At 39.3% G+C, this 15,254-nt stretch overlaps 1 protein-coding gene across 1 annotated transcript in view; it reads left to right on the forward strand.

Annotated features, from left to right (window-relative positions):
- The window catches only part of MTBP (MDM2 binding protein), a 97,594-nt gene that overhangs the window by 39,296 nt on the left and 43,044 nt on the right, over nt 1-15,254 (forward strand). The window contains exon 14 of the mRNA XM_049772886.1: nt 3,689-3,850. Coding sequence (XP_049628843.1) covers nt 3,689-3,850 — 162 coding nt within the window. The remainder of the gene's footprint in view (nt 1-3,688; nt 3,851-15,254) is intronic.

Here is a 15,254-nt window from a genome sequence, read left to right on the forward strand (position 1 = left end):
TTCATCTTCACTTCAGTTCCTTATCCTTCCAACCAGAAAAACTGAAGAAGTAGCGCTCTGATGCTGGCATCTTCATTTCTTCCTTTCATGAACAGTGTTAACCCCAGCCATCCTGGTTGGGCCCATTCCTGGTGATGGGTTTGCAAGGGAGAGATACTATTAACTGTTACGAGGTTGCCTAGGTTACTGCTTAAAGGTGTAACCAGGAACAGTAAAGGGGAGAAGAAAGTTCAAGAGATGTGCAGAAAAAAGGGCTGGAGAATAGTGGTTAAAGCACTGGCTTTGTTTTGCAGCCAACCCTATTTCAGTCCCACTGCTACATAGGTTCTCGTGAGCATCACCAGGAGTGATCCCTGAGTGTAGAACCTGTAATAAATCTTGAGCACTTGTAGGTGTGACTCAGTTCCCCAAGTTCCTCCTAAATCTAAAAAATATAGAAAAGCACCAGCAGTTTAGCTGGCAGGATGCTATAGTGCTGGGCAAAGGGCAGAGCAAAGAACCAGGGGCCAAATGTGAAATAACCTTAGAACTGCAGCTCCTAGATATTCTGGCTCAGGGCAAAGCCCTAAAATGGCCAGTTTGCAATCCAAAGTACTAAACTTTGATTAAAATTAATCATTCATTTAATCTACTTATAAGGGAAATACTCACTGGACCAGCCTTCTGTCTGCCCGGAGAGTTGGTACATAACGGTTTGTTTTTGTTTTTTGTTTTTTTTTTGGTTTTTTGGGTCACACCCAGCGGTGGTCAGGGGTCATATGGGACACCGGGATTCGAACCAACGACCTTTGGTCCTGGATCGGCTGCTTGCAAGGCAAATGCCTCTGTGCTATCTCTCCGGGCTGGCACTTTGTGTTTTAAAATAATAGTAACATTAGGGCCGGAGAGATAGCATCGAGGTAGGGTATTTGCCTGGCATGCAGGACGGTGGTTCGAATCCCGGCATCCCATATGGTCCTCCGAGCCTGCCAGGAGCGATTTCTGAGCGTAGAGCCAGGAGTAATCCCTGAGTACTGCTGGGTGTGACCCAAAACAAAATAAAATAATAATAAAAAAAATAATAATACTAACATCAAAGAAAATGCTGTTAGAACTTTTATTTTAAATAATTATTTCTTAACTTTATGTAATTTAAATTAGTATCTCATGTTATGATAGATGATAGTACAATAATGCATATAATATTTGATTTTATATTTTGTGTTTTACTTGATTTAGGATCATGTTTTGCATGATTTTTGTATGTGAATACATCATCTCATTTCAATGATATTTAAAGAAAAGCTTTTAGGGGCCAGAGTGATAACACAGCAGGTTGGGCATTTTACCTTGTACATGAGTACATGAGTTCTATCCCCAGCATCCAATATGGTCCCCTAAGCCTACCAGTAGTCATTTCTGAGCTCAGAGCCAGGAATAACCCCTGACCACCACCCAATGTGGCACAAAAACAACAATGAAAAGCTTTCAGATGCTGAACTTTTTTACCATATGTATGTGATGCTTTGAGCATTACATTCCCAGTCTGGGGAAAACAAATACCGAAGCTGTAAAATATTATCATTTTGTTCTCTTATCACAGTCACTCTGAGCTTCCTGCATCATTTTATGATATCTAGAGCAGTGTGTCTCCTTGTTTGATTCTCAACTGACTGTACTTGTTGATATCCCGGTCTATATTTTTCTTCGATGATGTATAGTTCCTTACAACTTTTTAGTAATAACATGCACAAGAATGTTCTAATTATAATCTCTCTTGTCTTCCTTTTGTTGCTGTCACTATCAGCATTGCCACGTCTTCAGAAGCACATTCACTGCATCACTCCCAGGCCATTTTCTTGGTCATTTTCTTATACTTGTGCCCAGGTGGCATTTGGGGAAGTGGGCGGTGCCAGGTAGTGTGAAAAGTGGCCTTTTACCCGTGAGTAACATAACTGAACTCTAGGAGTAGCTGTTTGGGCTGGTTCAGTTTTAGATTTTTGGACCAATATTTTTCTCTTTCTCTGTCATTATGTAGAGTCTTTTTAAAAAAAAAAAAAACAAAAAACAAAAAACAAAAAACCAATTTTACCACCTAGTTCTATTCTGTTCATAACCGTAGTAATCATCTATCTTATTCTTCTAGTCACTAAGGTCAATATAAAGTTTACCCTGTTCTCTAGATCACCTACTGTTGACAGTTTGGAGTGTTTTGTTTTGTTTTGTTGTTTTGGGCTTTTCTAGATTTGAGGAAGCTTCATACACAGTGCTCCTGGAGCTCAGGAACCAATCTGGGGGCTCAGCGGGGAGTGTGTTTGGACCCTGTGTGGCAGTGCTATATGGATGCAGAGCTGCTAGTAGAGCGAGGTGTCACTAAAGCCACACCTGGTGGTGCTAGAGAGGGGCTGTAACTATAGGAATTGGATTCTGTGCATTAGGTCCTGTTTCCCTGGCCCAGGCCTTGCTCATTTTCATTGGTCACCATCTGAGTCAGGATTTCAGTGTGTTTTCATGAGTAAAAAAATGTAGATTCAGGGGCCAGAGTGATAGCACAGTGGGTAGAGGGTTTGCCTTGCATGCTGCTGACCTAGGTTTGATCCCTGGCATCCCATATGGTCCCCGAAGTCCCCCAGAAGTGATTTCTGAGCACAGAGTCAGGAGTAACCCCTGACAGCTGGCCCTAAAACAAAGCAAATAAATGAGGGGCTGGGTGGAGGAAGTATGCTATAGTACGGTGAGGAAGGTGCTTCCTTGTACATGACCAATCCATGTTCCATCCCTAGCATGCCATATGGTCCCTGAAGACTGCCAGATCAGGCCCAAATCTCCTCCTCCTACATGTGGGATTCATTCTGTGGTTTATCTTTTTGATGAAAACAAACTATTTAAAATAAAATCTTTATTCTAGAATGGCTCCCAATGTATTGGGCATGAAATAAAATGAGTTGAGCTTTTTATTTTCTCACTTCAAAACTAAAGAAAGGCAGCAGATACTTTTAGTTTTTCCTTTACTCCTAACTATTATTCTTCATAGGAGATCCCATGTGTTACTTATTGTAGAACAGAACTAGATAGCCTGTCTAATCCCCATTTTTGTGAGGTGAAACATTTCCAGAAGCATCTATCAGAAAGCTCCTCTTGAGACTGACCTTTTTCCATCTCATGTGTTCTCTTGCATTATGTGTGTCCTGACCTCCTGGGGTATGATGGAAGAGGTATTGGTCCTGCATGTTCACACTGCTCCATGGAGCTTAGCAAGCAGTACATACTCAATAAATTCTTGCTGCATTGAATTATCTATAAATTTGTAGCTGACTATTTTATTATGAATGAAAACAGTGCAGTATTGCTCACTGTCCACCTCACATCTTTCTAAACTCTAACTTTTGCTTGTTTGTTTTTGGGCTTCACCTAGTGGCACTCGGGTTGCTCCTGGTTCTGTATTCAGAAATCACTGCTGGCAGGCAGGGACCTGAGTTGGCTGAATGCAAGTCAAACACCTTACTGTTGTTCTATCACTCAGGCTTCCCAGTCTTAATTTCTTGATCTTCTTGATCGGGTTGACATAAAAGCTGGGTTCGTAGATGAATGTTGACTTGCTCTAGATGTTCACGTGTCTCACTTTGAAAATATTTGCCATTGTAAAAATAGTACGTGCATTCCAGAAAGGATTTAATCTGGTTGATTGTCTTCATTTGTTGGCTTCCAGGAAGGAGAAAATCTGCAAAACAGTCTGAAGCTGTTTCTGTTGAGGAGCTCAAGAGTCTTCTAAGACTAGCAAGGGAACGCTTTTTAGAGCGTTTTGATAAGCTCATTCCAAAAACAGTTTCAACAACGCTAGACAAAATGGAAACCCCCAATGTGCTAAGTGGTAAGTGTTTTCTTTCACTGTTCATTTTGGAGTTATGTATGACATTTCTAAGTTATTCTTTATTAAAATGATTGTTTAAATCAAAGTGTCTGGTACATTTAAATAAAGTCCTAAATTTTTATGTAAAAGTATATATATATATATATATATATATATATATGTAGCATGAGCTAAAATTAATGACTTGCTGATAAGTTTTCAGTAAATATGTTAAGTATAGTTGATTTAGCAGAGCAAAAACATTGCGTTTTGTCTTAATTTTTGAATCATATCCTGCTTAGGGGCTTATACTTGGCTCTGTGCTTGGAGGAGCATCTGTGATGCTAGGGATCAAGCCCAGGTCAGGCTTATGCCAATGCCATTCCCTATAGTACACTGGAGATACCCAGGGCTATATTCAGTGGCTGTGGGTTTTGAGGTAGGATTTTCAGTTATACAGTGCTGGGCATCAAAGTCAGATTGAACCACATTCAAAGTCTGGGAGAAAGATTATTTAATGATTCTGCTCAGTAGAGTTTGGTCACCAAGCTAAAGGCATGCTTTGCATCTCCCAACACTGTATGGCCCCAGAGCACTGGCTACAAGTAATCTAAGCACAGATCTAGGATTGACATTCCAGGACTGCTAGATGTGGCCCTACAAACAAGCAAACAAATAAAAATAAAATGATCCCTCCTATTGCACACTAGGCAGTTTTATTTTCCAGACCTTTTCTCAACATTAGTACCAGATTACAAAGTATTTTCATGTCGCTTTAGATATTTATTACAATTTCAAAAATATTTGAAATACGGCTGACCTGGGACCATTGTTACTACCAGAAGAAACAGATTTTAGCTAAAGGCCATTTTCTACCTTCAGATATCTTGACTACATCTGAATTTATCTGGCTCTTCTACAGAATGCAGTGCATTTAGCTTTCTGTTTGCATGATGTGTGTATGTGCTATAGATAATATTTTAAATTGAAAACTTTGTTTTAAATTATTTTTACAGTGAAGACTGTTTTCAGCTCTTTTTACATGTTCATAGTCTTATGTAATCTACTGGCATATGCTTTGTAGACTGTTTGATGACTGGATCTCTTCGTCTAACTTTTGAAATACAAAACCAGTGTTTTATACTTGTGCACTGTTTTAAAAGTCTATTAAAATTGTCATTTGATGGAGCTGGAGAGATAGCATGGAGGTAAGGAAGTTTGCCTTGAATGCAGAAGGACAGTGGTTTGAATCTCGGCATCCCACAAAGTCCCCCAAGCCTGCCAGGAGGGATTTCTGAGCGTAGAGCCAGGAGTAACCCCTGAGCACTGCCGGTGTGAACCAAAATAATAATAGTAATAATAGTAATAATAATAATAATAATAATAAATAAAATAAAATTGTCATTTGAAAAATAAAATAAAGTAAAATGATCCCTCCTGTTGCTATCCTTACCTTGTTGCTAGAACAAGTAGATTTCTATTAGCAGTTTGAATAAGGTGAGAAAAGTAGAATGCATGGTAAATTTAATATAGATAAAGCTACTATTATGAGAAGCCCTACATTTGCTGGCTGCTTGTTTAGCAGGAAAAGTCATCAAATTTGACTAAGAGAAAAGGAAGTTATTTCAGGATTTACTGGCATTTTTTTCTTATTTTATGTTTCAACTATTGTGGTGAATTAAAAAGTGGAACTTTGCAAGATATAACAGGAAACCTCTGGAAGATTGCTTGGCACTTTTAATTTTAGTTTGATATAATTTTATTTATTTATTTATTTATTTATTTTGGTTTTGGGTCGCACCCGGCAGTGCTCAGGGGTTATTCCTGGCTGTTTGCTCAGAAATAGCTCCTGGCAGGCACGAGGGACCATATGGGACACCGGGATTCGAACCAACCACCTTTGTTCCTGGATTGGCTGCTTGCAAGGCAAACGCCGCTGTGCTATCTCTCCGGGCCCTTTATTTATTTATTTATTTATTTATTTATTTATGTATTTATTTATTTATTTATTTAGTGAGCTCAGGGCCTCACCCATATCAGGCAAGTTCTGTCCCGCTGAACTGTCTCTGCCCTTACCAGGTCTTTAGAGGATGAGTAGGTGGTTCTCAGAGGTTGCTTATTTCTAGCTTGGTGATCCTTGGTTGCTCCTGCTAGGGCCTATGTCATGCTGGGGAATTGAACTTACTTGCCCTTGGAACTCTCTTCCTGGTCCTGCCAGACACTTTGTTTTTCATTAACGTTTTTATATTATTGGTTAGGTAATAGAGTTATAGTGATGATCAATTTTATGTTATTGATGTACAGACTCATTGCCACTGAAATGTCCAAGACCCTCCACCTTTTTTCACCTCTGGTCTGACTTTCTATCATTATTTGTTGGTTAACAGTTATGCCTGTGGTGCTTACTGCTACCTCAGCCAGCCATCATCCAGATGTGCCATCACTGTTCTTTATAAATGCCATTGTATGAGCCTTCATGTATGTTCCTGTGTTACTCCCTGTCAACCTAATTGTTCTCCTTGACCTCAGCCTGACACTGTCAGGTCTGTAATCTAGTTTCCAAGGTTTAATATTGCTTGGTATTGCCCAGACCCTCAACTTCTCTCTCTGTGCCCAGATGAAATCATCCTATGATTTACCCTCTGCCTCTGACTTATTTCACTCCATGTGATAGCCTCCAGTTCCAGTTAAGTTGTCATAAATTGCATTTGTAGGACTTTATATTCTCTTGTCCTGCCTGGAATTTTATTTTTTGTAGTACCTTTATTTAAACACCATGATTACAAACATGTTTGTAGTTGGGTTTCAGTCATAAAAAGTACACACAAACTCTAGTAGGGCCAGAGCGGTGGTGCAAGTGGTAGGGTGTTTGCCATGCATGCACTGACCTAGGACAGACCACAGTTCGATTCCCTGGTGTCCCATATGGTCCCCCAAGCAAGGTGGATTTCTGAGCTCATAGCCAGAAGTAGGCCCTGATCGTCACCGGGTGTGGCCCACAAACAAAACAAAAAAGTACACCCCTCTTTCACCAGTGCAACCTTTTCACCACCAGTGGCCCTCATCTCCCTCCTCCTCCACTCCCTGCCTGTATTTGAGACAGGCATTCTATTTCACTCATTACCATTGTCATGATAGTGTCAGTGTAGTTATTTCTCTAACTGCACTCACCACTCTTTGTGGAAAGTTTTATATCAAGGGCTGGTCCTTCTAGCTATTATTACCATAATGTCTTATTTTTCTTTTTTTTTCTTTTTTTTTTAATTTTTCTTAATCCCACAGATGAGTAAGACTATTTTGCATCTGTCTCTCTCCCTCTGCCTTATTTCACTCAGCATAATAGTTTCCATGTCCATCCATATATAGGAAAATTTCATGACTTCATCTCTTCTAATGGCTACATAATATTTATTCCATTTAGCCACTCATCTGTTGTCAACCATCTGGGTTGTTTCCAGATTCTGGCTATTGCAAATATTGCTGCAATGAATATAGGTATGCAAAAGGCATTTTTGTATTGTAGTTGTGTATTTGTAGGGTATATCTATAGGAGTGTTATAGCTGGATCATAGGGGAGCTCAAATTTCCAGTGTTTTGAGGAATCTCCATATTGTTTTCCATAAAAGCTGGACTAGATGGCATTGCCACCATCAGTTAATGAGAGTTCCTTTCTCCCCATATCCCTGCCAGCATTGATTGTTCTTGTTTTTTGTTATGCTGCCTGGAATTTTAAATGTCTAAGATAACTTTTTAATTCTGGCAGAATCATTTTTATTTTATAAAGTAATAAGAAAATGACCAAGAATCGAGTCAATAGCAACAGTAATTATCTGAGTACCTTTTAACAAATATTTTGCAGTTTGAAGGGACTTGAAGTAAGTTTGAGCCCATGCTATTTTTTTTTTTTTTTTTGGTTTTAGGGCCACACCTAATGACGCTCACAGGTACTCCTGGCTATGCACTCAGAAATCGCTCCTGGCTTGAGGGACCATATGGGATGCCTGGGATCGAACTGCAGTCTGTCCTAGGTTAGCACATGGAAGGCAAATGCCTTCCACTTGTGCCACCGCTCTGTCACTGAGCCCATGATTGTCTTTTCTTTTTTTTAAACTTAAATTTTATTTTATTGATTGTTTTCTGGGTCACATCTGGTGGCGCTCAGGGGTTATTTCTGGCTCTGCACTCAGAAATCATCCCTGTCAGGCTAGGGGCCCATATGGGATGCCAGGAATTGAACCACCATTTGTCATGGTTGGCCACATGCCAAGGCAAATGCCCTACAACAGTGCTATCTCTCCGGCCCAGGAGCTCAAGATTTTCAACAGGCTTTATACCACATTTTCTATTGCAAATTTTATGCCCAATATTTTTTGCAAAAACATAAAAAGTGGTAATATGGTATATGTTTTTTTTAAAGAATTGTGATATTTCTTTAAGAAAAGATGCAATGATTACAGTCAACTGTGTTAAGAACAGTTATTTAGTGAAACAGTGTCTGAGCCATTTGCAAAATAAAATATAATTAAAGAATCATGTTCAGAGTTTAATATGTTAATGGGAAAGTTCAAATCTCAATTTTATGAATTATTACAGAGTCTTTGGGAGAGTTATTTAACCTTTTTTTGTGCCTCCCTCATGATTAATGTGGGATAATGGTGTTACTCATTTACTAAGGCTATTGTGAAGAGTGAATGAGATGATGAATATAAAATACTTAGAATATAAGAAATGTCACAAAAATGTGAAGTGTCATTTGTATAATTGCTGTCATTATTGTTTCATTATTGCAAAGCTAATAGCAGAGTAGATTAAACTGACAGACCTTTGGAGGCAGATGGTTACTTCTGAGTGGAAGCTGTTTTCATTAAGTGAAGGAACATCTCTTGGAGTCAAAATAGTGAGGTTGGATCCTGGTTTGATAGCTAGGTTGCTGTGTGACCTTGGATAAGTTCTCTAACCTCTCTGAGCCTCCTTTTTTTTTTTTTTTTTTTTGGTTTTTGGGCCACACCTGGCGGTGCTCAGGGGTTACTCCTGGCTGTCTGCTCAGAAATAGCTCCTGGCAGGCACAGGGGACCATATGGGACACCGGGATTCGAACCAACCACCTTTGGTCCTGGATCGGCTGCTTGCAAGGCAAACGCCGCTGTGCTATCTCTCCGGGCCCGCCTCCTTTTTTGTGTGTGTGTATTTTGATTTTTTGTTTTGGGGCCATACCTGACTATGTTTAGTGGTTACTTCTGGTTCTGCGCTCTGAAATCGCTCCTGATAAACCCCGGGGACCATATGGAATACTCAGTATCAAACCCCGGGTAGGCTGTGTGCAAGACAAACACCCTATCCATTATGCTGTCGCCCGTTTTTTAAAATGAGGAGTGGCATCGGTGGTTCTAACGATTAAAAGAAATATTTGTAAGTTTCCTATAAAGTTGCCCAGTGAATAAGTATTGTGTGTGTTGGTTTCATAAATTTAAGAGAATTGAAGAGTCAGAATTGAGTAGTCTATCTGCTAAACATTTTTAGCAGCCAAGGGATTTTCTATAGGCTTTTAGTACTTCATAGTATTTGAACAAAGGGGAGGAGAGGTAGACAGAATTACTATGTAGTTAAACTGTGGAGGTCAGAACTGAGATCAAGAGAGAGAGCCCTCATCAGGATTCGAGTAGTAACAAATGGTTGAAGGAAAGAAAGGGCTCAACTCATTGCGTGGGCTTTAATAGAAGTGTTATGGAGTATATTTTACAATTAGTTTTCTGAAGTCAAGACCTGTAGGGCTCATCTTTTTAGTGACTGATTTTCCTCCTTGGCTCAGACCTTTCTGATTATTTCCCATGACACAGAGCTTTGTTCTATTTATGTGGCTTTGGACTGTGTGTGTGTGTGTGTGTGTGTGTGTGTGTGTGTGTGTGTGTGTGTGTGTGCGCGTGCGTGCGTGTGTGTGTGTGTGTGTTTTGTGTCTGTCTGTCTGTCTGTATGTCTGTGTGTCTGTCTCTTTCCTACCCTATTATTCTTGGGAGGTGTTTCTCCAAGCTTGTTCCTGGTGTGTCCTTGTTGGTTCTCCAGGGACCACATGGTGCTCAGACCCAGACCTCCTAAGTGTGAGCACGTGCTCCAGCCCTTTGAGCTCTCCCTCCACCCTAAATCTGTCCTTTTTTGCTTTTTTCCCAGAGTCTTTCTTAGACCTTGCTTAATATGAATTGTTTCCTAATATATTCTTCCATGTAATTTGTCTGTAGATGACTATTTTACATTATGGACTTAAGATAACAATTACTAGCTGGTTGTCTTCTCTCCAAATCTCGTGTTCTCTGTGAATGAACATACCTGTCCGCTTTCTCCACTATTGCCAGCCTAGTACTGTTGCTTGTGTAGAGGGTTCAGCACTGCATGAATGAATTTCCTATACTATAATTTTATTTCAGACCTTTTCATGCAAATCCTCTAGTATTTGTAGTTCTTTATAATACAGAATATTCAGTCACATTGTATCCTTTGTGATTCATTCAGTTCAGGTATGTGAAGCCATAAGTCATTGATCCTCGTAGTGGTTCTCAAACTTTTTAAACAGGGTCCCAGTTCACTTTCCCTCACACCTTTGTAGGGCCGGACTATAGTAAAAACAAAAACTATGAACAAATTCCTATGCCCACTGCATCTATCTTATTTTGAAGTGAAGAAACAAAGCGGGAACAAATAAAATATGTGGCCCATGGGCTGTAGTTTCAGAACCACAGCTATAGTATCTGCAGTAATACATCCATTGTGATTTGCAGGCATGTACCCCCTTTTTTTTAGTTTGTGTTTTGGGGCCACATCTAATGGTGCTTAGGGGTTATTCCTAACTCTGCACTTAGGAAATATTCCTGGTTCTCAGTGGACCACATGGGAATGAATGTAAGGCAAATATTCTACCTTCTGGACTGTCTTTGCTATGGCCTTTGTATTGTTTCACTTCTTTATATTTTGGTAAAGTGCTTTTATTTGTTTGCTTTAAGTTATTATTTATGGTTTTCCTTTTTTCTTTTTGCTTATTAACATGTTCTAGTTTCCTGACAACTATATAAATATAATATTGTATTTTGTTCTGTAAGCATTACATTAAATTATTTCTTCCAAGATATAGAGCACATCAATGTTTGTCCATCTGTTCCTCTATATAGTTATGAAGCTTTTATAGTCAGAGTTGATAGTAAATTTAATACTTAGGGACAACTAATTTTACTTTTGATTCATGTGACTTGAATTATTTTATGTCAGCAGGTAACTTTTTGAATAGCTAATACTTGCTTTCTTGATGCTTTAAAGTGGGAAGCTCTGTCCATTATAAAAAAGAGATTATTCTATTACAAATCACATTCATCATCAGTATTTTATTACCATATTAAGAGAGGCTCAGCTCAGGGACCACCCCTGATGGGGTTCAGAGGATCAAGTGGGATTCTGGGGTTCTGACTCATTTGGCCATATGCAGGTCAATTGCCTTACCCACAGTATTATCTCTCTGGCCCTGAAATGGGTATTTTTCTTAGTTTTGATATGTTAGTCAAACAGCTAGTTTACATTAATTTCTAGTCTATATATTAAATATATACTTGAATCAAATCAGTTTTTAAAGACAGATTGTTTTGGAATCCCTGAGTACAACTGTTAGTGGTTTTGCCATTGTTCAAACACTGGATGCACATTGATTATACTCAAAACTTATGAAGATGGAAGTGTCCCTTTTACATTTACATTGCATCACTGCCATCACTGCAGTCAGTGAGAATTTCCGTAGCATCAGCAATCTTTTAATTATTTTTTTTAATTTTTAGACCACACACAGTGGTTCTGGCTCTGTACTCAGAATCAGTGTGGCTGTGTTTGGGGTACTAGATATACCAGGAATCAAAGTGGGTCAGCTGCTTGTAAAATTAGCATCTTACCCACTTAAAATCTCTCTGGCTCTATTATAGTTCACGGCAGCAGACTAACTACTAGACTAACCAGAGCAGTGGCACAGAGCGGAAAGGTGTCTGCCTTGCTTGTGCTAACCTAGGACAGACCACAGCGTCCCAAGCCGGGAATGATTTCTGAGCACATAGTCAGAAGTAGCCCTTGAGCATCACCGGGTGTGGCCCAATCCTCCCCCCCCCTCCCAAAATAAATAGAATAAAGAGCATACACTTACCTATAGTTTTTTTTTTTTTATTTAAACACCTTGATTACATACATGATTGTGTTTGGGTTTCAGTCATAAAAGGAACACCACCCATCACCAGTGCAACATTCCCATCACCCAAGTCCCAAATCTCCCTCCTCCCCACCCAACCCCCGCCTGTACCCTAAACAGGCTCTACATTTCCCTCATACATTCTCAATATTAGGACAGTTCAAAATGTAGTTATTTCTCTAACTAAACTCATCACTCTTTGTGGTGAGCTTCCTGAGGTGAGCTGGAACTTCCAGCTCTTTTCTCTTTTGTGTCTGAAAATTATTATTACAAGGGTGTCTTTCTTTTTTCTTAAAACCCATAGATGAGTGAGACCATTCTGCGTTTTTCTCTCTCTCTCTGACTTATTTCACTCAGCATAATAGATTCCATGTACATCCACGTATAGGAAAATTTCATGACTTCATCTCTCCTGACAGCTGCATAATATTCCATTGTGTATATGTACCACAGTTTCTTTAGCCATTCGTCTGTTGAAGGGCATCTTGCTTGTTTCCAGAGTCTTGCTATGGTAAATAGAGCTGCAATGAATATAGGTGTAAGGAAGGGGTTTTTGTATTGTATTTTTGTGTTCCTAGGGTATATTTCGAGGAGTGGTATAGCTGGATCGTATGGGAGCTCGATTTCCAGTTTTTGGAGGAATCTCCATATCGCTTTCCATAAAGGTTGAACTAGACAGCATTCCCACCAGCAGTGGATAAGAGTTCCTTTCTCTCCACATCCCCGCCAACACTGTTGATTCTCATTCTTTGTGATGTGTGCCATTCTCTGTGGTGTGAGGTGGTATCTCATCGTTGTTTTGATTTGCATCTCCCTGATGATTAGGGATGTGGAACATTTTTTCATGTGTCTTTTGGCCATGTGTATTTCTTCTTTGTCAAAGTGTCTGTTCATTTCTTCTCCGCATTTTTTGATGGGGTTAGATGTTTTTTTCTTGTAAAGTTCTGTCAGTGCCTTGTATATTTTGGTGATTAGCCCCTTATCTGATGGGTATTGGGTGAATAGTTTCTCCCACTCAGTGGGTGGCTCTTGTATCCTGGGCACTATTTCCTTTGAGGTGCAGAAGCTTCTCAGCTTAATATATTCCCATCTGTTAATCTCTGCTTTCACTTGCTTGGAGAGTGCAGTTTCCTCCTTGAAGATGCCTGTAATGTCCTGGAGTGTTTTGCCTATGTGCTGTTCTATATATCTTATGGTTTTGGGGCTGATATCGAGGTCTTTAATCCATTTGGATTTTACCTTTGTACATGATGTTAGCTGGGGGTCTAAGTTTAATTTTTTGCAAGTGGCTATCCAATTGTGCCAACACCACTTGTTGAAGAGGCTTTCCCTGCTCCATTTAGGATTTCCTGCTCCTTTATCAAAAATTAGATGGTTGTATCTCTGGGGAACATTTTCTGAGTATTCAAGCCTATTCCACTGATCTGAGGACCTATCCTTATTCCAATACCATGCTGTTTTGATAACTGTTGCTTTGTAGTACAGTTTAAAGTTGGGAAAAGTAATTCCTCCCATATTCTTTTTCCCAATGATTGCTTTAGCTATTCGAGGGTGTTTATTGTTCCAAATGAATTTCAAAAGTGTCTGATCCACTTCTTTGAAGAATGTCATGGGTATCTTTAGAGGGATGGCATTAAATCTGTATAATGCCTTGGGGAGTATTGACATTTTGATGATGTTAATCCTGCCAATCCATGAGCAGGGTATGCGTTTCCATTTCCGTGTGTCCTCTCTTATTTCTTGGAGCAGAGTTTTATAGTTTTCTTTGTATAGGTCCTTCACATATTTAGTCAAGTTGATTCCAAGATATTTGAGTTTGTGTGGCACTATTGTGAATGGGGTTGTTTTCTTAATATCCATTTCATCCTTATTACTATTGGTATATAGAAAGGCCATTGATTTTTGTGTGTTAATTTTGTAGCCTGCCACCTTGCTATATGAGTCTATTGTTTCTAGAAGCTTTTTGATAGAGTCTTTAGGGTTTTCTAAGTAGAGTATCATGTCATCTGCAAACAGTGAGAGCTTGACTTCTTCCTTTCCTATCTGGATTCCCTTGATATCCTTTTCTTGCCTAATCGCTATAGCAAGTACTTCCAGTGCTATGTTGAATAGGAGTGGTGAGAGAGGACAGCCTTATCTTGTGCCAGAATTTAGAGGGAAGGCTTTCAGTTTTTCTCCATTGAGGATAATATTTGCCACTGGCTTGTGGTAGATGGCCTCACTATATTGAGAAAGGTTCCCTCCATTCCCATCTTGCTGAGAGTTTTGATCAAGAATGGGTGTTGGACCTTATCAAATGCTTTCTCTGCATCTATTGATATGATCATGTGGTTTTTATTTTTCTTGTTATTGATGTTGTGTATTATGTTGATAGATTTACGGATGTTAAACCAGCCTTGCATTCCTGGGATGAAACCTACTTGATCGTAGTGGATGATCTTCTTAACGAGGCATTGAATCCTATTTGCCAGGATTTTGTTGAGGATCTTTGCATCTGCATTCATCAGTGATATTGGTCTGTAATTTTCTTTTTTGGTAGCGTCTCTGTCTGGTTTAGGTATCAAGGTGATGTTGGCTTCATAAAAGCTATTTGGAAGTGTTTCTGTTTGTTCAATTTCATGAAAGAGTCTTGCCAAGATTGGCAGTAGTTCCTCTTGGAAAGTTTGATAGAATTCATTAGTGAATCCATCTGGACCTGGGCTTTTGTTTTTCGGCAGACATTTGATTACTGTTTTAATTTCATCAATGGTGATGGGGGTGTTTAGATATGCTACATCCTCTTCCTTCAACCGTGGAAGATTATAAGAGTCCAAGAATTTATCCATTTCTTCCAGGTTCTCATTTTTAGTGGCGTAGAGTTTTTCAAAGTAGTTTCTGATTACCCTTTGAATCTCTGTCATATCAGTAGTGATCTCTCCTTTTTCATTCCTGATACGAGTTATCAAGTTTCTCTCTCTCTCTTTCTTTGTTAGGTTTGCCAGTGGTCTATCAATCTTGTTTATTTTTTCAAAGAACCAACTTCTGCTTTCGTTGATCTTTCGGATTGTTTTTTGAGTTTCCACTTCGTTGATTTCTGCTCTCAGCTTTGTTTTTTCCTTCTGTCTTCCTATTCTTGGGTCCTTTTGTTGAGCATTTTCTAGTTCTATTAGCTGTGTCATTAAGCTACTCAGGTAAGCTCCTTCTTCCTTCCTGATGTGTGCTTGCAAAGCTATAAAT

This window comes from Suncus etruscus, chromosome 5, assembly GCF_024139225.1.
Source record: "Suncus etruscus isolate mSunEtr1 chromosome 5, mSunEtr1.pri.cur, whole genome shotgun sequence".
Taxonomy (NCBI): domain Eukaryota; kingdom Metazoa; phylum Chordata; class Mammalia; order Eulipotyphla; family Soricidae; genus Suncus; species Suncus etruscus.